The 27,425-nt window shown below is 43.8% G+C and overlaps 1 protein-coding gene across 1 annotated transcript in view; it reads right to left on the bottom strand.

Annotated features, from left to right (window-relative positions):
* Positions 1-1,638: 1,638 nt before the first annotated feature.
* Positions 1,639-27,425, bottom strand: part of SHC4 (SHC adaptor protein 4) — a 33,282-nt gene continuing 7,495 nt past the window's right edge. Inside the window, exons 2-12 of the mRNA XM_010130467.2 lie at positions 24,822-24,892; positions 17,975-18,038; positions 17,018-17,137; positions 15,377-15,430; positions 12,112-12,163; positions 10,665-10,791; positions 8,487-8,664; positions 7,069-7,129; positions 5,532-5,711; positions 3,790-4,043; positions 1,639-3,060 (exon numbers count right to left, since the gene is read on the bottom strand). Coding sequence (XP_010128769.2) covers positions 2,905-3,060; positions 3,790-4,043; positions 5,532-5,711; positions 7,069-7,129; positions 8,487-8,664; positions 10,665-10,791; positions 12,112-12,163; positions 15,377-15,430; positions 17,018-17,137; positions 17,975-18,038; positions 24,822-24,892 — 1,317 coding nt within the window. The 3' untranslated portion in view covers positions 1,639-2,904. The remainder of the gene's footprint in view (positions 3,061-3,789; positions 4,044-5,531; positions 5,712-7,068; positions 7,130-8,486; positions 8,665-10,664; positions 10,792-12,111; positions 12,164-15,376; positions 15,431-17,017; positions 17,138-17,974; positions 18,039-24,821; positions 24,893-27,425) is intronic.

Below are 27,425 nucleotides of genomic sequence, written 5' to 3'. Positions count from 1 at the left end.
ACGTTTATATTGATGGAAGCAAACAGATACGTGTGTCAATGTGTTTCAGTTCTATTTGTAGGAGCTTTGAAAAAGAGTGAACATGCTACGCCATGTAAATGTGACATTATAGGCAAAATTAGCTATTTTTCCCGGGGTTTCTAGTAACAATTAGAACACAGATTAACCAATTTTCAGCATTTTCACAGCCATGAAACAATTAAAAAAAAAAAACAACTAAATGTGCCCAACAATACTAACTTTCTCAAGAACAGTACTTAAAAAAACTTTCAAAAATTCAGATAACTTTTTCTTCTTTTTAGCATAGTTACTTCTAAGACTTCCACACAGGAGCTGATAGTGTATTTTACAGGAGGTGGCTGGTCCACAGAGGCTAAAAGCAGTGTTAGTAACTAAGTGAAGACACATCAATGTCAGAAACCAAAACCAGAGTTCCTAGTTCCGGCTCCAGAAGAATGAATGTAATTTATTCTAGGAAAATGTCTGTTGCCTTTAATGCATGGATGTGTTGTGTTCGAATTGTATCTGTAATTAGTTGGATTCTTTGCTTTCTCTGACATAAAGAGATTTTGAGATACTTGTTCATTGCATCAGCACCCAGTTATCTCCCTTTCCTTCACAGTTTTGCTTCAGTCATATACAAAAAGATGGAGGAGCAACAAAACCAGACATTCTCATCTTTCTTCTCTTTAAGTTAGTGATATCCAAGGAGAGTGACTTAGACTGTGTCATATTGTGATCCAGACATTACACACTGGCTCTGGATGTTTTTATGCATTGGTGAAGTGGAAAAAAAATCTCTAAGTCAGCATCTTGACTGGCAAATTTGTACAACTTTGATCTCATACTATCACAACTCCAAATACTATTACTCCAGCCCTAACTTTGATTTTTACTAAATTTAGAGTTGGAGTTCTGAATATTTGCCTTCTGTGACTCAGCTTTGATGCAAAAATCAAAACCGCCCTATGCAGGTCTTTCTCTCCACCTGACATACCACAGAAGCAGCTACTTTTGCTTCATTGTGTGCTCAGTAAAGTAATGTCAGGCACATTATGAAGCTCAGTAAGACGTGAATAGAAAGGATGCTATGCTGGGATTTAATATTCCAGTTACAGTTTCTCGCCAACTGTCCTTGCAGTGACACAAAGTTTAAGCATTAACTCTTGCTGGGGGCCTTCTTCACAGGTGAAAACCCTGCATAGGATAGAGCAGGCATAAGCTGGAGCCTCTAGTCTGAAGGCTTGAGATATCAATAATGCCAAGCTATTAGCAAGGAAATCAACTACTCATGTTTTAAAGCTTCTCACTGCTTCTGTATATGTAATTGAGTATTTTAATCATGTTATTATCAAGGAATGAAATATATTTTATGCCTGTTAGCTGAGGATAAGAATAAAGATATTCTTTAGTTAGCTCTAAGTGTAGCTCTCTACATATTTTCCCCTCCAAGAAAACTTATTTCTTCAATAATTTTATGTGTACATGACTCCTCTTGTTTTCTAGAAGAAAGAGCTCTTACTATAGTGTCCCATTTAACATGAACAGAGGCAAAAGAACAGAATTTGTTTATTTATAGTCAAGTCTTCCAGCAACTGCTGAACTCCACAACAGTTGTCTGCCGTATGGAACTGAGCTGGTGGGCCAGGAGATAGAATATCCCTGGTCATTCCAGAAGACATTATGTTAAAGGGACAACTTTCTCAGGACATCACCCAGACTACCAGTTCATTTCTCAAATCCCCCTTGCCTTTCTTCAGTTATTTATTAAAATCACTGTTTCTTCAACAGCAAGCCCAAGAAATCACCATTCACTCTGAATACAGGATTGCTCATATTTAGAGTATTTATTGTGGCAAAACAATTCATAGGTTTCCTTTAAAAGATTTATTTCCATGTTTAGGAACAAATGGACTCTACGTGAAGAAAGGGAAAACCATATCTTCTTTTGGAAAGAACACTGAATAAGGGCACATGCAAAGTTCAAACAGTCTTTTTAAATAGTTTTCTCTCAAAATGTATCATTAGTTTTGTTCAGCTTCTCTAGTTTGTAAACAACTATGTAATCAATGAAAATATATTTACCCTACCTTTAAAAAGAGATGTCTCCAGTATTAATTGGTAGTAATATTAAAATCATATGCAAGACAAAAATATTAGGATCTAGCATGCTTGTCCTTTAACAAGTTCTATTCCAAAATTATATTACATATATTAATTTCAACTTTGTAAATGTTGCATAATCTCAAATTTTGAGTAGTCAGACAGTGATAAAAAGTGATTAAGAAACTGGACAACCTTTCTGTATTGTGAATGCTATTCATTTCAAACATTACTTGCTAGTAAAGTGCTGTTACGAGCCAAATTAAATTGTTAGTGTCTATCGAAAGCACATGACATTTAAGTAATACTCAAATTGTATTTGTTTTGGCAAATAGTTAAAAGCTTAGACATGTTTGTTTAACCACCCCAAACTAATTCAGTATAAATAATATTGGTTTCCAATAATTCTATGCTAAAAGGCACATACTAATGTTCCAGCAGTTCGTTCAAGTGAGCTTTTGCATGTAGAAGTTTAATTGTGCTTTTAAATAGTTACTGATTCAGTATGACCTTGAAAGTGACATTTGTGCATGTCTAAAATACCTTCTCACAAATGAATCTCACACTCTGAAGGTGTAATTTTGTTAAGGTTATATATATCTATATAACTATGCTTGTTGATCTCTATAGATCTACATAGATATACACATATACATATATTCATACATACACACAAAAGGGCATCTTCTGGAACAGCAGCAGAAAGTGCAGTCTATACTTTTTTGAATTGTCTTCATAATAGAAAGTTCTCAGTACAGTTTTCAGGTATGAATTGTCTTGGGATTTGTGAGATCCAAGGGATTATTTGTGATATTGCGTGTGTCCCACATTACTCTCTTTCCTCACGGGCTGCTTCAAGCTCACTTCACTTCCAGAAGAGATGATTGGCAAATTATTTTCCATGTGATACTGAATAAGATGACCCACACTCTCAAATATGTGGTCTTTGGTTCTCACCTAATGAAAGAAGCAAAATTATATATTTATGGTTAGATTGTGCTTATAACTGGTTGGACATGAGCCTAGCGCAGTGAAGTCAGAAGGCGTTTAAACCGCTGAACCCGTTGGAGCAGGATCTGGACAGCAATTCAGTCCTATCCTTTGACCCATTGTTAGCTGACATGAAAAGCAGAGGACCAAGTTAAAGAGACTGTTTGTAGAACTAGGCTGATTCTGCTAAAGGGAATGAAATAACTTTTTTTTTTCGCTCCATAGAAGCAAGATATTTTTCCCTAAATCCCACTGAGGATTACTTTTCTGATCTACTCTCTCCTCTGAGAGATATCACTGAAGAGTGCTCTTCTAGCCCTGGGCAGAAGCAAGTAGAATTGAGTGACAACAAACTACCACCACCTTTTCTGTATGCAGAAGCGTGTTACTAATCAAATTCATTATTTGTTAGGGTTATTTTTCTAGGCATATAAAAATGACTCAAAGGCTGTATTAAGTGTATGCACTAATTATCAGGACTTGGACTAACAATATTTAAAGATCTCACTTTTATTTTCATGGTACTTCAGTGCTTGTAAGTTCTTGAATTTAATTTTCAAACCTACCGAGGTCACTGGCTAAATTTAAATTAACCTGGATGGAATCAGATCTGTTCCACTTCCTGGAATGCACCCATGCATTTTTGACTGAAATATCTGAGCAGCCCTGAAATTTCAGTATATGAAATGTTCATACCTTGCCCTCAGGATCCACCAAGAGCAGATGCTTTGCTTGCCCTCCCTGCAGTCCACTGAGGACATACTGACCAGGTGATGTTGTGCTCTCTCGCACCAGAAAATCCCCATCGTTGACTAAGAGGCTCTCTGCTGCTTTCCTGTTTAATTTGCCATGGTAACAATCCTCATTCTTTAGCTGTTGCTTTATTTGTGGCAGAACACAGAGACCAGCTGTATTGCTTGTGAGGCTCTGCTGAGCAGCTTCCGGTAACTCTAAAATTGAAAGAAAGGGAACGTATTAGACACTTCACCTAGGAACTTCAGCCTGAAAAGATGCAAAGGATGCAAGAGAGTATTTTTTATAGCTTTTACAGAATTCAAATGGTTCAGTCTTGAAGCTGTAATCAAACCAACCTTACAGACTGTAATCATATGCACACGTGAATGCTCACAGCCCTCCAGTGCATTAGGTAAAATTATCACACCATCTCCTCCCATACCTTAGATGGGAAAGCCCTGGGTCGCTAGGCAACAGAGATTAGAAACAGGAATTTTTCTGATGCTGTACTGTTTGGGCTTTGTATTTCTTTGGCAGTACTAAAAAGTCAAATCTTCCCTGTAAAAAAAAAAAGATTTTTTGTTGGTTTTTAGCCACTTCTTTTTTTAAAGATCTAGTTTTTCCTTCTTCCTTAACAAGCTCTGAAGAGATTGTCACAGATCATTGGGAGAGTCACGTTGAGTGACTCCAGCTAAGTGCAGGAATGTAAGACATGGCCAACGTAGCCAGAAGGGAAGGATTACAGCATGATGCATCTACTGTGAAAAAAATGAACAATTACTGAATGTACTAACAAAACTGAGTGGCTTGGGATGTAGTCAGTCAGACTGCAAATGATTCACAGGCAGAATTTTTCTAAGGAAAGTAAGAGGATACCACTTCTTCAATGGGATTGTGCAACCTAAGGCTCCTCAGGATATATCCAGTTCCTTTTAGAGCATAATACAGCCCTGGGTTGGAAATGTCTCAATGGTCACAGATTTCCTTTACTGTACTTCTGTCCAGTCCTTTGCCCACTTTCTTATGTGGAGCAAACTCTGACAGAGAAAACACTCAGTGGGAAACCATAAAAGGCAAAGCTAATAAATAAAGTATTTTCAGTAATGAGGACAATCAGTAGCAACTATATAGTCATTTAATAGATATCCACCACTTTGAGTCTGTACATCAAGACTTAATTTGACATATATTTAATAGATACTACTGATCAAACAGTTTGCTTTAGAAATTACTGGATGAGATTTAATGGTCACTTATGCAAGAATTGAGAAAAGGTGGTCATAGCAAACCTACTTTGACCTTGTGTACTACTGCCTGTGAAACAAAGGCATCTGAGGCCACTTCCACCTCAGAGTGGTTAAGATCTTCAGCATGCAGGAGAACCTTCTTCCTTGAGGTACGGTGCAGTTCCAAGCTTTCATATAATCTTAAAGACTTCCTTATTACTGTGGAACACTATTTATTGTCATCAATCACCTACAGAAGATGAAACGCTACTCTGCTTGCTTACTGTCACTACTTTTACTCTTTAATCCCCTTTGTCTTGAATTTAACAAACAAAAAAAACAGCCAGGAAGGATTTCTTCCCCTCATCTTTTCTGTATTTCTTACGAAGAAACCAAAAATCTTTCTCCATGCACATAGCTGACAAGACCCCCTCTTTCCAAAGCTTAGAAGGATTCGGTATTGCAATGGGAACCTACTGGCCTGACGCAGAGGGCTCCGATGGGTCTGTGTTGTTGCTGTACCGCGGGCTGTACAGACTGCGGACTTCAGGGTCTGTGTGTTGATGTAACACGGATCATCAAACAGATCTGTTCTGTAGGCAGGCTTCAATAATGTTGCCTCTTTTTTTGTCTTCTGTGATCTTTCGCCACAATTACCTGCAATTAGGATATAGTATGCACAGATTTCTTTTTTTTTTTTTTAACTCAAGTTAAAACAACTGTAAAAGCTGAAATAGGAACATTGTTGGTGTTATATATCCCACTAAAGTCATTCAGAAGGAAAAGAGGAACTGGCAGATAAACTAATTTTTCTTTAGAGCTAGAAGGAACAAGGTACACTATCCAAAATGAGTTAGAATGAAGGTTTCAAAATGTTCCCCGCTGGTTCAGTTCTGCTTCAATCAATGTCAACGGTAAAGCCCCCACTAACTGAAAAGAAATTAATACATATGACAAGCCATATACATTGTTTGTTGCAAAACCCTTTCCTTCCCCTCTGCATCACAAAAAAAAAAAGCTTGTGGGAAGCTGAACAATTCTCTCTCTTGCTATTTTGGTGGAGCAGGGAAGATGGAGGAGGTTGGCGCTTGGTGGCTCTGCCTGGAGAGCCAAAGCCACATCTAGGATCCAAGCCTAGAACAGGCTCACAGAATGTCCCCTGCAGGGGAGGAAAATAATAGCACTTCAGTTAGCCAAATAGCACGCATATTTTTGCTCTTTAGCAAACATTTTATTCATAGATCTATTCATTCATTCTTTTATTTGTTCTCCCTCTCTCTGTAGAAACCATTTGAGTCTCCTTTCCTTAAATCAGAAATAACACAAGAAACTGAACCATCCCCTGCGGACACTGTAATGGATCGCTTTAGAGCGCTGCAGGTGGGAAGTCAGGAAGGACCACACTGCGCAGTGAAAGAGATGAGCTGAGGAAACGTGCTCAGGGCATCAGCTGTGGCAAGGGAAGTCCAGAAAGGGATGGAGGCTGGTGATCTCCTGGGGTCCCAGAGAGCAGGTTTTGCTAAAGGCGAATTGATCTCAGGCACAGAGCCGCCACGGCAGGGGAAGGGCACAGTCACACAGAGAAGGCAGTGATGCTGGACCCAGGGTCACAGGCTCTGTTGGAACAACCACCCGATGCTGATAGATTGGGTCTCATCAAGCATTTGTAGGGGGAAGGGGTGTTTTCAGAGACTGATAAGCAACGAAGTATCTTCTTTTTTTCAAAGGGTATGAAAGGGAATAAAACAACAAAGAGTATGAAAGAGAATAAAAAAAACAAAGAGCTACTGTACAGTATCATGACAAGTAAAACAAGTAAGTCTGCCAGCAGACATGAAGATAGATTAGTGGCCTTTAGAAAAGCTGTAAGGCTTTTTTGTCTGCCCTTCATCTAGGGAACTAAAAATGACCCACTAAGCAGAACACTTTTCACCATTGTATCGAAAGCCAAAGGGCATCACTTCCATGCAGTCTGCCTTGGTTATATGCATGAGAAGGAAAACAGATTACATACCCACAGTTTTGTTTTCTTCTGGGCAATTTTCATATATATTGATTAAAGTTGGGCTGCCTGTCTGTAAAAAAATTGTAAAAACAGTCACGTAAAACAGTCCCTTAGAAACCTCAGGTAACTTTACAACATCCATGCATCAGTAAATTGGGATACAGGTAACTAAACATATCTTCTTCACCAAAAAATTCCCATCTCCTCAAATATTATTTCATGCTGATACTGTTCTTTCTACAGGGCATCTCATGTCAATCCCCACAGAGACTGTTAACTGCCCAATTATGTATCTAAGCTGTAGTATACACCGTATAACTTCTAGGTAATAAGTTCATATTTTCTCATAGATGTTCCTTGCAATAAAACCAAGGAAAAATAACTACAGACATCATGGTATGAAACGGTCACCAAGTTATCTGAGCAGCACTAAAAGGTCATCAGAACTAAAAGGAAATAACAAAAAAGTAACAACACCCCATGGAAATAAAAAGTATTTACATTTATGTGTTGCAGGGGACCTCCTTGCAACAACTCTAGAGAGCTTTGAATACAAACTGAGGATACAGTCAAACACCTTTTCAGAGAACTGTTGGAGAGATGGAGACCACCAGGCCCGCAGCCAAGATGTGGAGTACGGCTGAGGTTACCAAAGTGAAAAATGGATGGAGCAGTAGCGCAGGAATGCACAGGAACCTGGGAGCAGTTGTCACCAGACACAAACAACACTGGAGAGCAGCAACTTTTTACATGGCACCAACTGGATTCCAGAGGGCATGTCTGTGCGCGCTCCCTCTGAGCAAAGTGGTGGTGCCTGCTTCCCTGAGTGGGGAAACACCGCTGTTTCCAAAAACTCACATAGCAGGCTTTGAGGTCTGTGCAGCCAGTCTGAACTCGGCTGGTTTTACTCCCTGACTGACTGGTTTTTATTCCCCACTATCCCAGGTAAGAGCCACATATACATGCATCTTTTGCTGCTGTGGCTGATTTAATAGAGCCTCTTGAAGCACTCCAGGGGTAATTAATGTTGTATATACATTGCAGTCAGTTAATGTCGTATGTACAGGTTGTAGAGCATAATGGACAGGATGAAATATTTATCAGATCACAGAATCAGGAGCCAGGAGGTCCCAGATTTTGCAGATGTTCTCTCAGACAAGCCATTTAAATCTGTATCTATTTTCTTCTCACAGCTAACAAGTGAACAAGGGAATATTACTTGGTCTCCTAAAAGTACTCTAAGGACAAACCAGTTAATATTCAGAAAGTGCTTTGGGATTCAATTATATACTAAGCATCATTAAATCTAGCCTAAAAAACCGTTCCCAGGATAATCAGGACCTGGTTCTAATGTTAATGCCATGCTTTACACCACAGTAACACTTTATTATTCATTCCCGTAACAGCCCAGAAGATGATGTACTTACCAAGCAGTACTGCTTTCTGCACTGTGTGAGACAGTTAGCCCTTTGGTCTGTTTGCACTTTCATTCGCTTGTCTAACACTCCACCGGTGGGAGGCTCTTTCCCTGGAATTTCATTGTAATATTCATGATCCTCCCTCTCCTGTGAATTCCCAGCTGATCCATTAGTATTTGCTGCCTCGCTGAAAAAATATGGGGGGGGAGGGAAGCAACTGATGTAATCAACTGCTTTCCAGTGCAGGCAAACATCTCCAGTGCTTGCTCATTGCACAATACACAGATTAGCCGTATAGACGCTGTAAAGGGCTTTGGGCCTGAACTTTCAGAGCTGTTTATTTTTCCAGTTATTTCTTCCTGAATTAAAAAAGGAGTCATCACAGTCCAGCGTGCAGAGAGGTACAGTCATTTTCTTAGTAGCAGGTAGCCTGGATCCCTTTTCTTTGCCTTGAAAATACAAGGGCCATCTACTAAGACTTGAAGAGAAGAGTGCCAATGCATCATTCATCAAGGTGTCCAATCTGTAGCCTACAAAACTAATTACTCTGCCTTCTTGTCTCAGCTCTATAAATCTAGGGGTTGCTAGGGCAGGGGGACTTGCAAGAGAAGACTAAAACCTCATGGCATTTAGTTAGACAAGCCTGCAACTGTTTTAGAAAATCAAATATTGCTACCAAAAAAAAAAGTAGTTTTCCTGAGTGGAATGTACTCTGATTTTAATAACCATAATCAACGTAACTGTTCTGTTTCAGCTTGAATAAAACACTGAATGACACAAAGGAGAGTGCCCAATGTTTTTCTTGAGCTAAACCAGAACGATGATAGTTTAAATGTACAGCTGATAGCAATGTACAGCAAAACAACAAGGTGCTTCCTGTGCTGTCTCCGGCCCCGAACTAAAAAGCTCATCTCAAATCCTACTTCTCTGTTTAACAAGAATATAATTGGATAAAAGGCCTGGAGCAGGAAAGAGATAAAGTTCAAGTAGTTGATTATGTGATATGCAGTGCAAGTATTTGATTATGTGATTCATAGTAGTTTGGGAGCGGGTGACTCATTCACACAGCAATATCCGACTTCTGTGCCCGAGGACCGTTCTCCAAGGCTGGCTGCGGGTCAGGCTTAAGGAAGGAATCTAATTAGCCTCTTCCATCTCTCCTTGCTGTGATTTACTGGTGGCATAACCTAGCAGGGTCTCATAGGAAAGGCTCTTCCTCTGGTTATTTGCCCCAGGGAAAACAGACCAGTATTAGCAGTGGAATGGGAAGAAATACTATATACAACGAAATAAATACAAACTGGAGGTGGGGCTGCTGTTATGCAATAAAACCAGTCTTGTTGCACTGTGTCAGGCACTGTACCAGTGATACTGCCCGCACAGCGACTCCGGGTGCTCCAGTCCCAGTTAAACAGCGGTACAGCTTTACCTCCTCGTCAGAAGTAGCCAGCAATCAAATTTGGTGTTGCAGTAAAGAAGTGACTCAGAAAAATAGGCACGGCTAGCCTGTGAGGGGAGCCATAAATCAGAGCAAGAATTGTGTTCCCAGTGCAATGGAAAAAGGGTAACTGAAATGGGGAACTGCAGTCCAGAAATTAATCCAGGCCCTATATTGTGAGCAACGTGCAGAGGACAAGGCTTCACACTTTAACGTGCCAAGTGATGGCTGTGTTTATCTCAGTACAGGCAGCTGATCTAAGTCACTCCGGGTGGCATCTGAGGCCACTGCCAGGACAGGAGCAGAACAGCAGAAAGGTGATTGATAACGGCTTTTTTCCCCCACCACTTTCCACAGCCGCAGCAAGCTTAAACTTGGCATGGGTCAGGACTGAGCCCAGTGCATGTGTGCGTCTGTGCATACAGTATTTATAGAGCTGGACTTACTTGGGCAGAGTAATTTGAACATTTATTCAGCTTACTTGGATGACTTAAGATAAGGCTGTTTTAGCTAAGGAACAATACTGCTGAATTCTGCGTTACGCACCTGTACAAATGTCATGGAAACCAATGGAGTTTACTGGAATAAGCTAATTTCAGTCCATTATACTCTGGACATACAGCATATATTACAATTAGCATATGTCCAGAAAGCATCTTATTTATGGCTCACTCTTTGGAGCATATTGTTTTCCTGAAAAGTACTAAAGACAAGGAAACCACCAGTTTAGTGACTGAGAATGTGCTGACCTTTCATTAGACGTAACCAGGCTAGATGGGTTCTTCAGGTACTGTTTGAACCGGAGCTCAAAAGCCTGTCCTATGGTGTTTATCACCTCCTGCGCCATCCCGTTGGGGCATTCCAGTATGTGGCACGCTGCAAAAAGACACCTTGCTTTAATTAAGTAAACATACTTTATACCAGAAAATAGAGAGACAAGCTATATTGCTTACAGCAGAGTAGCTGGGCGTGAAATTATGCATCAAGATAGCTTTAGGGCATTATACAGACTGAGATTTGTGATGCATTAAGGAAATTGCTCTAGGTATTTTTTAATCATAGTGTCAGCTTATACCTCAATAAAAGAAACTCTCCATTTGTGCTTCCTGCACGGAGTGCTCCTGTATCTCCTCTCCCTGCCTGGCGGTAAGCAGAAGCACGGAAGAGAACCAGCCCCGCCAGTGGGCAGTTGTCATGTGAAACAGCACAAAGACACAGGTATGGGTGGCTCTGGCAGTCTGGAGGAAGGGCTCCCTAGGGGCAAGTCTGTGCTCCTGCCACCAGCCCTCGTTCTCACGCACAGCCTCAGGAAACTCTGGTAACGAGTGCCCTGTGCCCAGGACCAGCTCTCGCCTCTGCAGACCCACCGTGAGATAGCACCCAGGGACAGTCCTGGCCCAGCTGCCTGCAGGCTGCCAGGGTACAGGAGTTGCACATGCCAGTATCAATACTGGGGCTTACTGGTGAACTCGCAGGGTGCCCCAAGTTAGCCAAAATAGCGGTGATGGAACTACAGAGAGGTGGCAAGCCAGACAATGAGGCTCCAGCCCAGCTTCTCCAGAAAACATTCTGATCTTCTGAGCCACCCACCACACTGTAGGATGAGCTCTCCTGTCAGCTGCTGTCACACCAACTTCCCACCTTCGGCAGGTTGCTCTGAGAGCTGTCTGGCATGGAAGAAGCAGCCAAAGGCCAGCCTTTCTCGTACTACAGGCAAATAATGAGAGGTGAGAAGGGATTTTACCCTTGGGTTTGCCTCCAGAGGGGAGAAGTTCTCAAGTACCTGAGTAGAAACCCCACACTGCCTTCCAGCAACGCACCCAGGAGTCTGGGTCGGGCTCCTTCACTACCTTACCCCTCAGCTGGAAGCTGTCCCAGAGCAGAGCAGCCAGCCACCTTGCCAGGCTCTGCCCTTCCTCCCCAGACAAGGCCGGCTTGGGAAGGCTCCTAGCCCTGCACAGAGCCAGCAGCTACTACAGCTTTAGCCTGACCTGCGGATCCTCACCTCACTGCACAAAGAACACGATGTTGAAAGCCACAGCCTGCGTGCTATCACCCATATCCATGAAGGGAAGTCAGAAATTGTACAGAGTATTGAGCAGTTCAGTAGCTTTCTTATTTTAAAACTCAAACAATTCCTTGGTACAGATAAAGCAACCATAAACATGTGTAACAATCTGAAAATTGTTTCCATACCTCTCTGATTAACAGGATCTTTCGCTACATATGCAACATAGTCTGTGGTATCCTATAGGAAAGAAGACAACAAATGTCTTTAAAATTATCACTATTAACAACCCTATCATTATAGCAAAGCAACTGAGTCTATAGAGGTTTATTTTTTGCTTTTACAAGCATGCATCTTTCAGGGAGAACCAGCCCAGGTACTAGCACAGTGTGCTGAGGGACAGACCAGTGCCACACTGGTGGCTATCAACACAGCTATTGTCCTGCAATCTTTCTCTTGTAATAAAGGCACGAAACCATGTGGCATTCTTTGGGTCTTCAATAAACTGCGTTTTCAATTCCAAACTCTGCAACAGGAATAGAAACACAACGAGCGCCTCATCAGCAGGCAACGCCGCTCTCTTCCGCTGCTCCCACAGAGCTCGGAGCCTCCCCTGCGTAACGCGTTAGAGCAGCACCACTGCCCCTGAGAGCTTTTAGCTGGGACAGTCCTTATCAACAGCTATGGAAGACAGAACAGCGCTGAAATACTGCAAAGGGCAAGTCAGAATATTCCTGATTTGTAGGATGAAGATTGAGTTTTGAAAGCACCTTAGAGAAAAGTTGGTCTTTAAAGCACTGCAGAATACAACAGGCATCTGATTTCAATCACCGCTGCCGATTTTAGTCCAGCTACGATCAGGTTAAATTACTCTGGACCTCAAGGCTGCTGCTGAGATCAGACGACCTCAGTATAATTAGTTGTCTGTTTCAGATTCTCTTTCCAGCCAACACTGAAATAATCCTCACTTTTTCTAGTGAAACTGAAAAGGGAACAGGAATAGAAGAATTAACGTTTCTAGTCACACTGCAAAAGCAAAGAGTCGCTTGATAATTCAGTGTTAGAGTAAAGACGGTGAGGTAATGAATAACATTCTTTTAATTATTAAAGACGCATTTTGTTATTTTGGATCTTTAAGGCAGGATGGGGAAAATGCAATTCGCAGCTTAAAGGCATGGCTCTCCTGAGGGAAGATGCAATCAGCTGGCAGGAAACAAGGCCCCCATTTGCAATATGCACAAGAATAATCATTTAATAATTCACAATGAATGACATGAGAGGCAGGTCTTAGGGCCAGCAGAACTTGTCCTAGATTTTTTTTTTTTAAATCTCCAAAGTTAAGATCATTAAAACAAAGTAAGCTAAATATTTCTTATGCATTTAGTAAACTCAATTTCCTTCCTTTTCCTTTCAGGCTTTTCTAAAAGTTCATAAATATTTTAGGATACATTTTTTAAATAAATTAGATCTAGAAACCAAGAAGAACCTAAAGTAACTGGAGCAGTACCTGCTATATTTATATCTTTGTAATGTTTAAGTACATGCGTGGATGACTTTGCTTTAAAATAAAGCCAGAATTGGCTTTATTCTTGGGCAGAATATTGCCACTCCTTAACAGCAAAGAATGACAGTGAACTGCATTTAGACCTTGAATATGGGGGCAGGTGGAGAGACGTGTCCTGACTCCCATTTTAAATGTAAGGGAGTTTGGGAAAATTACCCGAACAAGCCGCAAAAATTTCCCTTTATGTGAAGTGCTGCTAGATTTATAGTTACCACCACTGAGCAAGACCTCCATTTTACATATTGTCCCAGTAAGAAAACTGTCACCAGCTGCACCACCAAGCCCACCTCCTGCAGCACATCTATGTGCAAGCACATCTCTCAGAGGTCCTGCCATTAAGCACTGACCAAATCCAGCTCCGTGTAGCCTGTGAGATCTGATGGGATCACTGTACAAGACCAATGCAGTGTAATAATATTGGAAAAACAAAACAAAACACAAAACTAAAAAAGATAAACAAGTCCTGGAGTATTACCTATCCAACCTGCTGAGCAGAGATCTGAAAATACATACCTAAATTTTCAAAACTGGCAATGTTGCATAAAGACAAACTAGACAGCCAGCACCTAGCACATGGGGCATACTTCAAAAACAAGTCAGCTTGAGGACACATTTGAATCATTTAACTATCAAGAAAATTAGAATTTGGAAATGAAGCTTTGTGATGCTCAGCACAACAGCGCACTGGCTCTTGGAGCTGCCTGGAAATCCCCATCAGGAAGGGTCTGCATTGCACAGTGTGGTGGATTAGGATAGTACAGGCACCTAAAGGTGAAATTTGGACTTCTTAGACTCTCAAAATGCCTTCATCATTCAATGAGAACTTTAGGGATGTAGTACTTCAGCCTGTGCTGTACCTCCCTCTGAGTGCAGGACCAAGGGCGCAGAGCCTGCACACCTGCTCCCTTCCCACTTCCCAGTCCAGCTCCAGAAAGCTCCAGTTCTCAGGCAGCTTGGGCAGGACGTCTCCGAGCAGAGCAGCTGGGCTCCTACACCACCCACAGGGCCTCCAGAGATCAATCAGCTACATAGGGATGGATCCCAGCTATTTTCCCTTGCCATGCTCCAAAATCCAAAGAAGCAGGTCTGTCATTTTCCAGTCAAAGCTGGATCTGGGTTCCACTCCAGTGTTATCAAGAGCATAACCCCGAGCCTTCTGTTTTCCCTGTTTCATAACACAAGAACAGGGAGACATTTAACAAAACTGAAGGGCAGAAAATTCAAAACTGATTTAAAAAATACTGTTTTCATAACACATGGAGTGTGAGATTCAGAACGCTGGCAGGGCTGGGCTTGCATAGAGTCAAAGAGGCATGTTTATGGATGACAAATTCCCGCTTACAATCATTGCAATAAAGAGTTTGGAAGAGGACAGAAAGCCTCTTGCATGACAACATCAGTGAGTTCATGACTATTACACTAGGAGAAAAAACCCTTATCTGCAGGAAAAAGAATGTTACGCCTCATCTGTCTTACAGGAGCTTCGCTTGACTCAAAGTTCATCTAAAATTTAGAGGTGCTGGTTCTGACTGCTTTTGTGACAGGTATTGGATTACAGGGACCACGGAACTGTTGCCATTCCTATGTTCGTGTGTTCTTATTTTCAGGTTCCCAAGTCCGGAGGGTCTTGAGTCAGCCGAGGCTCACTGATGAAGAATGGGAAAGGTAACTGTACAGATCCATCAACGATCCACGAGTCTCTATTCCAAGTCTCCTTTCCAGTGTCAGTCCCTCAGTTTTCTTGTATTACTGGTCATGATCCAGAAGTGTGGTGTACTCTGTTAGTGCTTGTGGATAGGAAGGGATGAAGCAAAGTATCTGCAGGTACTTTTATTCTCATAATAATTTCATTATACCTGCGGAAGTGTATCTTATAAATCAATACTTACTGGGTCACCTCCAGAAGCAAATGAGATGGACTGCATGTGGTGGTTGGCAATAATCTGAAAAGCATGACAAACTAGTTAAACATGTCCATGTGCCACACATTTAGAAAACAGCAGAGCATATATCTTCACAGAGCAAGCAGTTAAGTTCATGACAACCCAATCCATTTACACATGAACGTATCATTTGAGAAGGAAGGAGATAAAAACAGGAATATTTTTGAGACTAGCCATTCGTGTTCAGTAATGTCTAGATCCCTGAGTAATCTTCCTTAAAGGGTTTTCAGAATGAATTCAACCACCAACTTCTTACCTGGTCAGTATGACAATAAATGAGACTTTGAAAGGGGAATAACTTGAGACACTGGATGCATTTACAAAGTCTTGAGAAATTAATTCATTTTCATTTATTGAAGTGCATGGTGTATACAATGGTAGCATTTTTATTAACAGACCCTCATATTCTCTCTCAGCACTAGCACCAAACTGTTACCTGGTAGAGATGTCACTAGACAAATCAGACATGAACTTTTCATGGTTTCAAACACTACCTCATCTCTGGAGACAAACTGTTCTTCATTATAAAAACAAGTGCAATAGGTTATGCAAGTGGGAGCACAATGAAACACGGTGGCAGTGTAAGAACAGTAGCAAAGGTCTCATAAATGAAAGACTAGAAAGAATTTCAAGACAGTTCCCTGCACGCCCCTGTGTGTGGTGACAGGGCACATCAGTGCATTTGGAAAGAGATCTGCCCGGCCATCTTTTAGCCCTGTTACCAACAGGAACAGGTTAAAAGGACCATACTCTACCTGCCAACCCCCAGAGCTTCGCCTGGCTTGGGGAAACCCTTTGCTGCTGTACCTGCAAGGAAGGGTGACCTGGTGCCGTAGATCCTTCCTAGTACAGGGGGGTCCAAGGGACAGGAGACCCCTGCGCTCGGGTGAAACCCCAAGAGCTGCCCAACACTCAGCACAGCATCAGAGTGCAGTGATTCCTCAGAGCCAGTGAGCCAGACCTGCCTCCCTGACGTTCCCCTGCTCCAGCCTGGAGGGAAACCTGTTGCTGGCCCCGGGTGAGACTGTGCTGGGAGCAAGGAATTAGGTGGGCAGGACAAGCCTCCTTATCACATCTGCCAAGAAGGGCGCACACCCCAGTTGCAGGGCAGAGCCAAGGTCTCAGGAACACATCTCCATGGAGCCCGGAGACTTTGCAGAGTATAACTCATTATGCACATGTATTACCCAGCTGTAAACTAGCTTTGAATGACACCAGAGCCAAGCTCTGACTCATTACTTACATCAATTTTTCTTCCCTAGGACTTGTCAGAAACTCCATTCAGGACTACTGCCTTGTTTATTAGGCACTGCACAAGCAGAGACACCACAGAGAAACAGTCAGGATCCCTCCCCACGGAAGACACCATCATAACAGAAAGAGCATGTGCTGCATATCCAATTCCTCCAAAGTGCTCTCATTTTTAGATTCAGAGGCACCGTGTAATTCAGCTTTACCAGGCATGCCCGAGAAGACTAAAGAGAGAGCACTGCTTTCCCTTCGAAGCGCCCAGCCCTTCCTTCAGAAGCCGCGAAAGAAGGAGGATACAATAGGACAGAGAAAAGGGCACTGATTTATGTGTCCTACCTGCTGCGTGTCAACGTTAATCAATGTGAGGCTGCTTGTTGAAATGGTCAGCTTTATATTCACGCCAGAAAACTGAAGGTTGCTTTTGCCAAGTACAGAAGACAGAAACTTCACTGGAGGCTTTGAACAAGGAAGCAAAAGAAAGAGGCTGTCAAGGGCAGAAACCTATCAAAGTCAAGTATCTTATTGAGAATTTCAATGGAGCAAGGATAATGGCTTGGTCAAATGCAAATAGATCTTCTAACAAGTATCAGCTCTGAATACAATACTTGTAGGCATGGTTTTTATGTCAATAATGGGAAAAAAGTTTTAGAACAAAATCCCAGCGAGCTACATGGTATAGCTGGCTCGGTAATTCAGAACACGTAGTTTTCCTGCTGAACTCTACGGCATTTCCTAGGGACAAAGCATTTCTGAGTAAACCAAGAAATTCTCTCATGAATTCATTTTTCAGGAGCATGTTCATTCCTCCCAAGTTACAGAAATAAATCAGTAACTTCCACTGGACACAACCCAACAGCAGCCACTGACATTGCCCCTCACTGCATCCCAGTTATTAAATAAATGATTGGACCACTAAACACTACCATCTTAGTTGTGTTTAATTTTTTTGCCATTAGTTACAATCAGGTGAACAAGTCCCCTTTTGCTGTCACAAAGGCCTTCTACATTTTACCAGAAGCTAAATCTTGTAAAGCACTGAGCACTGCATAGGCTGATAGGAACGGGAACTCTGTGCAAGGCATTAATCCAGAAGAAAATAAAATATGGCACAGCCTCGGCCCCAAACCGAGCCAGCTAAACACCCTGCTACAAACACTCTTCCACACCGTACCGAGTCCAGACGGATTAAGGTGCATCAACTCCAGCATGGATTGAAGCCCTTTAGGGAATCACATATCCAGCTTATCCAAAGCAGATTCCAAACATTAATCGTTCAGCTAAAACAGTATTTACCTTCCGCTTTTTTACAGCTCCATTTGTACCTGATACAGCTTCGCACAGTCTGCTTATTGCTTCCCTGCAAATAGAAAAATACAGCACAAACTGTTGGATGGTTTCACATGCATCATCTGTAACGGGGCCATTATTGCCATTTATTGTTATCGTCCCACTTATACACACTTAAATCTTCTGGAAGGTCTTTCACAGTTGTTTTTCTTTCTTCTTTCCTCCCACTGTTAAAAAAAACCCTATTTAACAAAATACAATGATTCAGCAGCCTGAATAAAACATCTCAGTTTCATCTAATGAAAATGTGTTTGTTTCTTCTTTTTTTTTAAATCAACTAACCACAAGAAACTCAAACAACCTAATACCTTCAAATCCTTTTTCTCAGTACAGCTGACCAGTCTCTCACCTGACAGGTAGGAAGCCCTCCCGGCCTTAATCCTTCTTATTCAGAGCAGCAGGGGTGTGCTGAGTGAGCCCAGCTGGTGCCCTCATTGCCTTTCTGGTGTTTGGGGTTTCTCTTTTTTTTTTAAAAAAAAAAAAAAGTGGGGGGCGGGGGGAAGGAGTTCTAATCAGCTTCTCCAGTTGTTTTTCAAATCTGACGTCTCAGTCCGTACCTTTCCATCTCTGGCAGGTATGTCCCACACTAGGCATCCTTTCTCAGCCACCTGCTATTCTCTACAGTTAGGGGAGCAGAAGGGTAAGGCATAAAGCACTCACAGTGTTCATTGATCTGTATCAAAGACAGCCAAATTACACATTTAATATAACATAGTGGTGCACTGTGCCCATTTTTCACACTTGAGCAAAGAAAATCCTGATATATGCTCTAGCAGGTGACTGGTTGGACATACGGTGGAGCGCGCGACTGCCCTGTCCGAGGTCAGCACAGCAGCTGGAAAAACCCGCGTGCTGGCAGTCGCAGGCTTTCCCCTGACTGATACTTACTGTTTGGAAATCAATATCAAAACGGTCACTTACTGGGCTGGGATGTGCTTAGCAATTTTCCTGAACCTTGCCTGGACACCCTGGTCTGACCTCTCCAGCCGCCCTGGCCCTCTGCGGCAGGGCTGTCAGGGCAAGCTGCGCCGCCATCCCCCATCGCCCTCTCAGGCTTCGGTTCCCGTATGGGGTGATTTTATTTTGAGGCTGTAGCCTCAGCCTTTCTCTCACATCTGAATTTAGACCTGAGCTTTCAAGGGTTGGGATTTTGTTTAGTTCTTAAGGGGAAGGGAATTCTTTGTTTAATTATTTGTTTACATTATTGGATTATTATCCAAAGAGCTAATTAGGAAACGAGCTAGTTAGTTAGTAAAGTTCATCTGTTTTCTGCCCCTGGTGCATATGTGGGAGGAACACGCCACTGGGCTTAATTTCCTGAGAAAGTTTTGGTTCAGAAAGGCTAAAAAATATCAGGACACCACGCAACTGCAGGAGGCTCCAGCCAGATATGTCCCACGAAGCAGAGGTGCCCTGGTGAGGAGCATGGTCCCCCCAGGACCATGGCAAAATAATAAAAATGTAATGAATGTTCTGAGTGAAAAGAGCAAGTTAGAAGAGGAGCCTCATCGTGGGCTACACACGATGGCTCAGAAACACAGCTTATTAAACACCGCCTTTTTTCAGCCTTTTAAAGCAAATCACTTGCCCCTGCATAGTTGAAAATATGCTTTTGAAGGAAATTCCTGATATCCTTCTTGTTTAGCTCCTGTTTTATTTAGGTCTTACCGGTAGAAAGGCCAAAACTTAAAAAAAAAAATTTGGGAAAGGCATCCTGCAGGATGCTCTTGCAGATTCCAATAATCAGCTTGGGAAATGAGAGCTCATCTTCTCATTCAATATTAAAGGAAATTAAAATCAGAGCCAAGACATTAAGACTACCTGGAGCCGTCAAGTCTAGCTCTACCTGGGAAGACAACCAGATACAGAACAAATTGGAAAAACAGGGAAGTCTTCTATTTTGGTGACAAATGAGTTCTCGCACACTTCAGGCAGCCCATGTGGAATAAGGAGTCATAGGCAACACTGCCAGCAGCGGACCTTGTTCTGGTAGAAGCCAGTGTGGTCACCGCCCACCTCACCATCCTCTGAAGCACTTGTCCAGTAAACAGGAACCAAAAAGTAGGCAAATCATTCCTACTTAAGAGTTTCTATTGCCTCTCTTTGGTAGGGGACATCATCTTCTCACAGACATTTCTTGCTGCTTATCTCTGGGTGGTTTTCCAGATGACTTAACAAACCTTCTAATATTATTTCAAAGATGTGAAAAGCAGCAGTTTGGTAACACCTTGCTGCTACAACTGAATGCTTCCAACCTTCAGTCATTTCCATGGGGCAGGTGGACCTGAACTAGAAACTGCCCTGTACACTAGGAAGAAAAGAAACCCTGGATACGTCCACAATAACCTGAAATAGGATTTACCGTATCTGTGTTTTCTTCCTGGAAACCTGTATTAATTCATTCTTACAGCCATTCATTTTCAACCACTTGCTCGGGCAAGTCTCTGCCTTTAGATCTGCTGGACAGCGTATACGTGCGCGTAGGTCGCACAGTTCATTGGCTTGTTCCTGGATGAATGGGCAACCTTACGGGTTCTGGCATTTGCTTGTCTGTTTGATATCTTCCACATCTGAAGCAGTAGCAGAAAATGTGGCCTTGTTATCCCAGTCATGTTCCTGCTTTTTCTTTCTCTCCTCCTTGTTATTCATCCCAAAGCAAAACACTCTGGGTTTTTTTTTTTTTGTTTTTCTTTTAAATCACCCTGAATGAGATAACTCCACTGGTGTACTCTGCAGCAGCTCTTCTTGACCCTGGGAGCCACATAATGAAATCGTGAGAGCTGTGAGGAATTTAAATTGTTGCTGGAGTTTAAGGCAAAGAAAATCTTGCTCCTCAACTCCTCAGGCATCTTCTGCCATTTGAAGTGGTCTGTCAGTCCCGCAGCACCCACGCGATTACATGAACTAGTCATTGTTTCATTGACAAAGTTTTCACTTTCCGTAGTGAATGGCAGAGATTTGGGTCAGCTCTTTTGGCCATCCTGGACAATACTACTCTGAAGCACTCAGGTCCCCTGGGCTGTCTCCAGCAGCAGACCTGCCACAGAGGCAGAGATCCTGCTCCCGGCCCCAGCAGATGCCCATCCATTGCAGGGAGAGTTTCCCAGGAGTTATCCTGCTGGGCACCAGCTCAGCCAGGATCAAGGCTGGCAAAGTTCTCTGGGGGCACCTCTGTGAGATTTGGGAGGTGGGATGGGGATGGGAAAGCAGGACCATTCCTCTTCGACTGAGGCACCGAGGCTCCTGAGCCCACTGCAGCTCTCACTTTCTGGGCTGGGACACACTGAACTGGGACAGTGGCACAACCCCTGTGTGACTGAGCGCTGCAGCAGCTGGTGGCACAGGCAATTTTTGGTTGTTCCCCAGAAAGCCTGGTGCAGCCCCTGAGCCCCACAGGGCACGGCTCCCTCTGCCTGCTGGGTTAGCACCCAGCCAGGCTGTGGCCATTTGGCGAGGGCTCGGCAAGCTCTGGGGCAGGAGGGAGCGACAGGGACAGCCCCATTTTTGGCATCCCTACACCTTGAGATCAGGTCAGCTGTACAGTCTACAGGTTTTCTCTGGGTCTGCACCTCTGGAGCAAAACCCGTGGCAGACACTCCTCCCCGCTCCTCCCAGAGCGTGGGGGAGAGCGCCGTGCTGGCAGTAACAGTGAGCCGCTTTGTCCACTGTTCCCCAAAATGAGAGCAAAAGATGAGAGATGGGCTGATGTAAGCGAGTAAGCATGCTGTTGAAGATTTGCTTTTAAGCATCTAGGGCTCTGCCTACTCTGTCTAACAGAAAGGGATTGTGCGTCTCAACAAAGTTGAAATTAATCTTCCAAACAAAGTCAGCCTTCTTCCACCAGCCCTCCCCAGCAGCACGTTTCAGATGCCCTTCGCCGCCTGACCGTTTTCGAGTTTGCAAGTTAATGCCCCCATCTGAGATACAGAATCCCTTTTCCCATAAATGCTCAAATATAATGACTAATAATTAGCCTGATTTTAACAAAAGTGGGAGATGTGTAAGGGGAAAAGAGCCGAAGGGCTGGACACGGGAAGTGCCCGTCAGGGCAAGACCTGCCGCAGCACAAGGGCGACAGCCCAAACACGACTTGTGCTGAGAACAGCAAGCACAGCACCTTTATAGGAGACCATTCAAAGAAATGCAAAGCCTCTTAAGCAGAGGAACCTGTTACCCTTATTGCTATTTCTTGGTGTCACTCTTGTCATCTACACGGAACTTGGGATCACAAATCCCTGCAAAAAGGGAGGGATGTCGTAGGAGCGTGTGAGTTAGGTCACAGGCGGGCACGGCAGAGAGCTGGAAGAGAAAATTGTTGCAGTGAAATCTCTTCTGCCGACCTCCTCACCGCACAGCCACTGAGGGCAGAGAGCATCTCAGCACCTGGCCCTTCCCCTGCTACACTGCGGTCATTCAGCACGATGGCCATACGGCATCTCTGCACCCCTGCCCGTTCACAGTGCTGGAGAGGCCGCTTCTGGCCTTCCCCGACCCTGTGCCTGGTGAGTGACACCGAAAATGCAAGTCCATTAAGAAACCAGAAAATAAATCCTCCATGCTCATCTCTTTCAACTCCTCACAGCACTTTGGCAAATCCCAGTTTGCTGATTGTTCCAACATTCATGTGAGGCAGGTAAATAATATCTTTAGTTTTAGAGATCAGGAGACTAAGAATGCAAATACACATGAAGCAAGGCAAGGAGCAGACATAATTAGAGACCCTCTCTACACCACTTTAAAACAGAAGATGCCTTTTTGCTTAGTGAAATGCCATCAGAGTAAAAATATTTTTTACCCCCAGTACAAATAACAGAAACGATGAAAATGGGATTATTTCCAATAACTCCGTGGTTGGTGCATTGTGCGTGCTGTCTATAAACTTACTCCCCCCAGAGAACAATAGGGGAATAATCAATGTTATCTTCGCTCCAGTCAGCTTGTAATCGATCGAACTTTAAAGTTTGCATGCATGAGCTCAGCACTTCAGCATTTGGTTTGCAAACAGTTTAAGTTTGGAATTTCTCATGCACAAAACAGGTCATTAAGGTCAGCAGTGGCATTTTTTTTTTAGGTGATGAAAATATTTCCATTGTTAAGTTTTCACATAGCTCTGGTTAACAAAACCCTTACTATTTGGGCCAAATTTAAGTTGGCAAGCTCTCCTCACGCAGTAATTCATAGGCATTATTTTCCAACCCATCCAAATCTCCGTTTCGTAAGTGTGGCAGCACAGATACTCCGTGTCTTGCAAATGGGAGATAACCTCGCTCTCTGGCTGCGGCTGTTGAAGAACAGAGTGGCTGGGTCTGAACGCGCCAGGCTGACTGCTTCGGGCTAAGCGGCTCTTTCTGATCAGTGAACGACTGGGCTGAGGGAAGTATATTTGTATCTCAGGCACTTCTTCATAGACACATGCAGGAACTGGGTAAGTGCGTGCTTATGCTGATTGTAAATGTCAACAACCACTGGTTTTGAATATAAAACAAATCGGGCCACTTTCGAGTGCGGTATATAGCCATTTAAGGACTCAAGTTTTTCAGTTTCTTCCTTTTAGCTGATAAGTCTGGAGCCAATAGGTAGAAATGTAGCACTTATCTCTTCGTGTTCCGTTCCTCAGGATTTCTTTGATACAAACACTTGAGGAAGTAAAAGAGCATCTATAAATCATCCACCAGCAGGAAGAGCTGGGCAGGCGCAGGAAGCCTCAACCACACTCCTGGCATCCTCAGCACGAACCATGCCAGAAAAGTAGCTGAGGGGCGGAAGGAACCTGTCTAAGGCTGGGCCAAAATACTCTGCACCCACTCATCCCTCCAAAAAGCCCTTGGAGGTGCCGGGATGTCGGGTGGCTGCCCAGTGAGTGCCAGCCCTGGCTGCTGGACCAGTGAGTGCATCCCAGCAGCGTGCAGTGCTCTGAGCTGGGAAGAGGGTGCTTACTTTGAAAACTCGAACACTCCTGCACTTACAAGAATAAAGGCAAAAATAAAACTGGGCTTTTCTGTTCCTGACAGGTCATTTCAACAACCCCACAGGTGCATCTATTAATAATCTACATCCTGTAATGGGCAGCAACCTGCAACAGAAGTTGCAAGCTTTTCAAAAGACCACAAAATATCTCACATTTAAACCACATTCAGTTGTATCTGAGAGCAAAATATCCATTGTGATTTGCAGCCTGGAAACTTAGGCCTAGAGGACAGTTGGAAATGACTGTATTTCAACACATTTTCCTTGTGACTCTGCCTCCAGCTGAGCCTGGCCTTGGTGCAGATGGGGCCAAGTGATGTCACCATTTGATAAAAATTCATTAGATGATCTCACTAGATTGAGAAACCGGTGGCACTTTCTGTGTCAGGTGTGAAGCAGGGTGGCAGAGAGGCCCACAAGCACCCAGGCTCGCCAGGCTGGCCACCCGCAGCCACAGCGGCACCCGCAGATGTACCCCACGTCTTGGGCGAGCTGAGCCCGTGCGCATGGCCTGGCTGCTGCCAGCACCCAGGTAGCTGGGGTGTCTGTACCGTGCTGCGTGCGGCTGCACGGGGAGGCTCTCTGCATCCAGAACAAGAACTGGGAGAGAAATCAGGTCTGTGGTTGAAACAATTCATTTTCCAGTGCAAATAGCCTATTGTAATGATCAAATAATTCAAATCATTGCTTGGGAAAAAAACAAAACAAAACATGCAAACTCCTATTCAAAATTGTCTCAGAGCTTGGCATGCACCCTTGGCTTTATACAGAAATTAGCACTCACGCTTTTCATTCTGGGGCTGAATTTCAGTTTGATACCACCTACCTGGTGACTTGGGTTCGCGTGCCAAAGTCCAGGGACCTCATTGACTGCAGCACTTCAATACAGCCCATATACTAGGGAAAACAGAGACAGAGAGGAAGGGCCACATTAATGTCCCGCAAACGGGTAAGAGGAGGATCACAGAGGGAAGCAAATGTGATTTCAGTCCAGTAAATATATGCAGAACCACAGTCTGAATGGAAAAATCAAATCAGCCATCCTAAAGCTGCTTCCTAAATAGATCTTGTTTTAACTGTAAAGTGTAGAAAAGAGCAGTAAAGATGCCAGTGGCTTCAACAACATAGCACAAAAAAAAAAAGGTAAAGCACTCTGGGGACACAAAATCCAGTCATTCATTTTTTTGCCAATTCTGCATATCCTGCCTGTGGCACCAAGCTGGGAGGAATACATGAACATTGGAGGGAAATTCCCGGGGAGCAGAGGGCTCTGGAAGCCCCAGGGGACTGATGCACTCAAAGCCCCAGTGCAGAAGAGCTGAAGGTCCCTGCAGAGCAGTGGGAGGCATTACTAGGCAGGAGGAAAACCACTGGCTCCATGCTGCTGCACATCTGATGACAAATAACCTCTGCAGAAGATGAAGGAGGTAGAGTTGCAACTCCAGCTCATAGCAGCAGCTCTTAAGAGCCTGCACTATAAACCGACCTGCTTTGAACTAGAGGCCGACTCCCACACTTCTGTTGCGTGGGGCAGAGCTGGGGGCTTTTTCTATACTCGTTTGGGATCTGCATAGGACTGATTTTCAGAAACATCGAGAATGTGATGGCATGTCAGCCCACAGGCTCCTTTGATGTTATGTACAAACCTATGGAACATTTTCATCTCGATGAAGTGCACTAGGCTAAGTCTATCCACTGAGTGTACCTCTCCCAAAATATAACTTATTAACTCTTTCAGCATTTCTGTTGATACCCATCTCCTGCTGCTGAAGCACGCTGACATGTCCATTTCACAAGGCTGCATATGTCTGGGTCTCTCAGTTTCCATCCCCTCTTCCACAATGAATTCTCCCGGAGGGAACAGGGCTTTTGGGAGCACCCTGCAGTGCTGACACAGTGCCCGTGGGCTGCAGCGACAGCCTGCCTGCACAGACCTCTCCTGCAGAAGGGCAAAGCCTCTGGGATACAGCAGACAGCCCAGAAATCCCAGGCAGGGACGTGCATGCTCTGTGCTCTTGCTCTGAATGGATGGAGGAAGCACTCTCTGTCCAGGGAAAGGTACCGTGTTGACCTCCTCTGCTTCACTTTGCCTGTGAATTGGTTTTTCTGCTGGGCCATTGAGAGGGGGCTGGATTTAGGTATCTGTTTCAGCTTTGGAGGCTTTCAGAAATGAATGCGTGTGTGTTAAAAAGAGAATGTATGTGTGCAGTCAAGCAGGGATCCCACTACAATTGTATTATCCCTATTTTGATTTCTTTCCAGACAGCAGTGTAACCCTTGGGAGAACTCCAGAATTAGGTCAGAGCCCTGGAAGGACATCAATAAGAATCTGAAGGGTTAGCAGAACTGCTTCCCTAATGAACATTTAATGACTTTGTAAAGGACTCTGAGAGCTATCTTACTTGTTAAAAATATTCCTTCTTAACGGGAACAAAGCAAACATGGAAAATATGTCTAGAGCCTCAGCTTGTAGCGCAGCGGAGACCTCTGATCCTACAGTATAAGGTCAAGCATCCTGTGAGCTGGTTGGCTGCTCCTCCATCCTTGAGAAAAGAAAGATTTAGAGGAGTAGGTGAGTCATATGCTGATAAGTGAGTCCCCACTGCATCCTGAACAGATGCGTGGGAAGCTACTCTAAGCAAAGATGAAAAATCAATATTAGGTTTTTGCATAAGTGACCCTGAATGAAGCTGAACTTATCAATGATTCACAAAAGACTTTTTTTTTTTTTCTTTAAAAGCCTGAGTAGGGAAGTACATTAACATGGCACCTCACTGCATCTCTCGTTTATTTTAGCTGCTGTTGGTTATCTAAACCAGCACAGTTAGCAATGGCTGAACCTTCACATCTCAGTAGGAGGGCAGAGAGAACCAGCAGAGCCCTGGGAAGGGGGACGCCACGGGACTGGGACTGGGGCAGAGGAAGTCAGGGTCACAGAGCTGGGGAGAGCACATAAAAGGACAATGGGATACCAGAAGCCTTTTCAAGAAAACAAAAGACACTCCCTGAGGAAGAAAAAATAATTAACAAATAAACAAGGAAAATATTAACCCCTCCGTAGCTGAGCCTGATGAGCAGCACGACCAGTGTATGAGAGAAAGGGGAAGGCAGGAGACAAGGGCAACACCTGCCTCAGAGACTCCTCCTGCACCTGGACTCCAGCAGCTCCCACAAAAGCCTGTGGGCTCATCCAGGGATGCCTGGTCGAGGCCAGCTCCTGCTTTGCCACTGCAGGGAGGGCAGAGCTGAAGCGTCAGCAGGGCAGCAGCCACGGGTGTCTGGAGAGGAAGCCACAGCAGCACGCAGCCCTCGCCCCAGCCCAAGCTGTCCATCAGGTGTTTTTGTAACTTTGCCACAGCAGTGTTCAGGGTTCAAGGGTGGTGTCCCAGGAAGGGGGTTCCTCTTCCAAAGCCCCACAAAGAGAAGCACA

Source organism: Chlamydotis macqueenii, chromosome 12, assembly GCF_036417535.1.
Source record: "Chlamydotis macqueenii isolate bChlMac1 chromosome 12, bChlMac1.mat, whole genome shotgun sequence".
NCBI classification, from domain to species: Eukaryota; Metazoa; Chordata; class Aves; order Otidiformes; family Otididae; genus Chlamydotis; species Chlamydotis macqueenii.
This window is presented reverse-complemented; position numbering and strand designations above follow the sequence as displayed.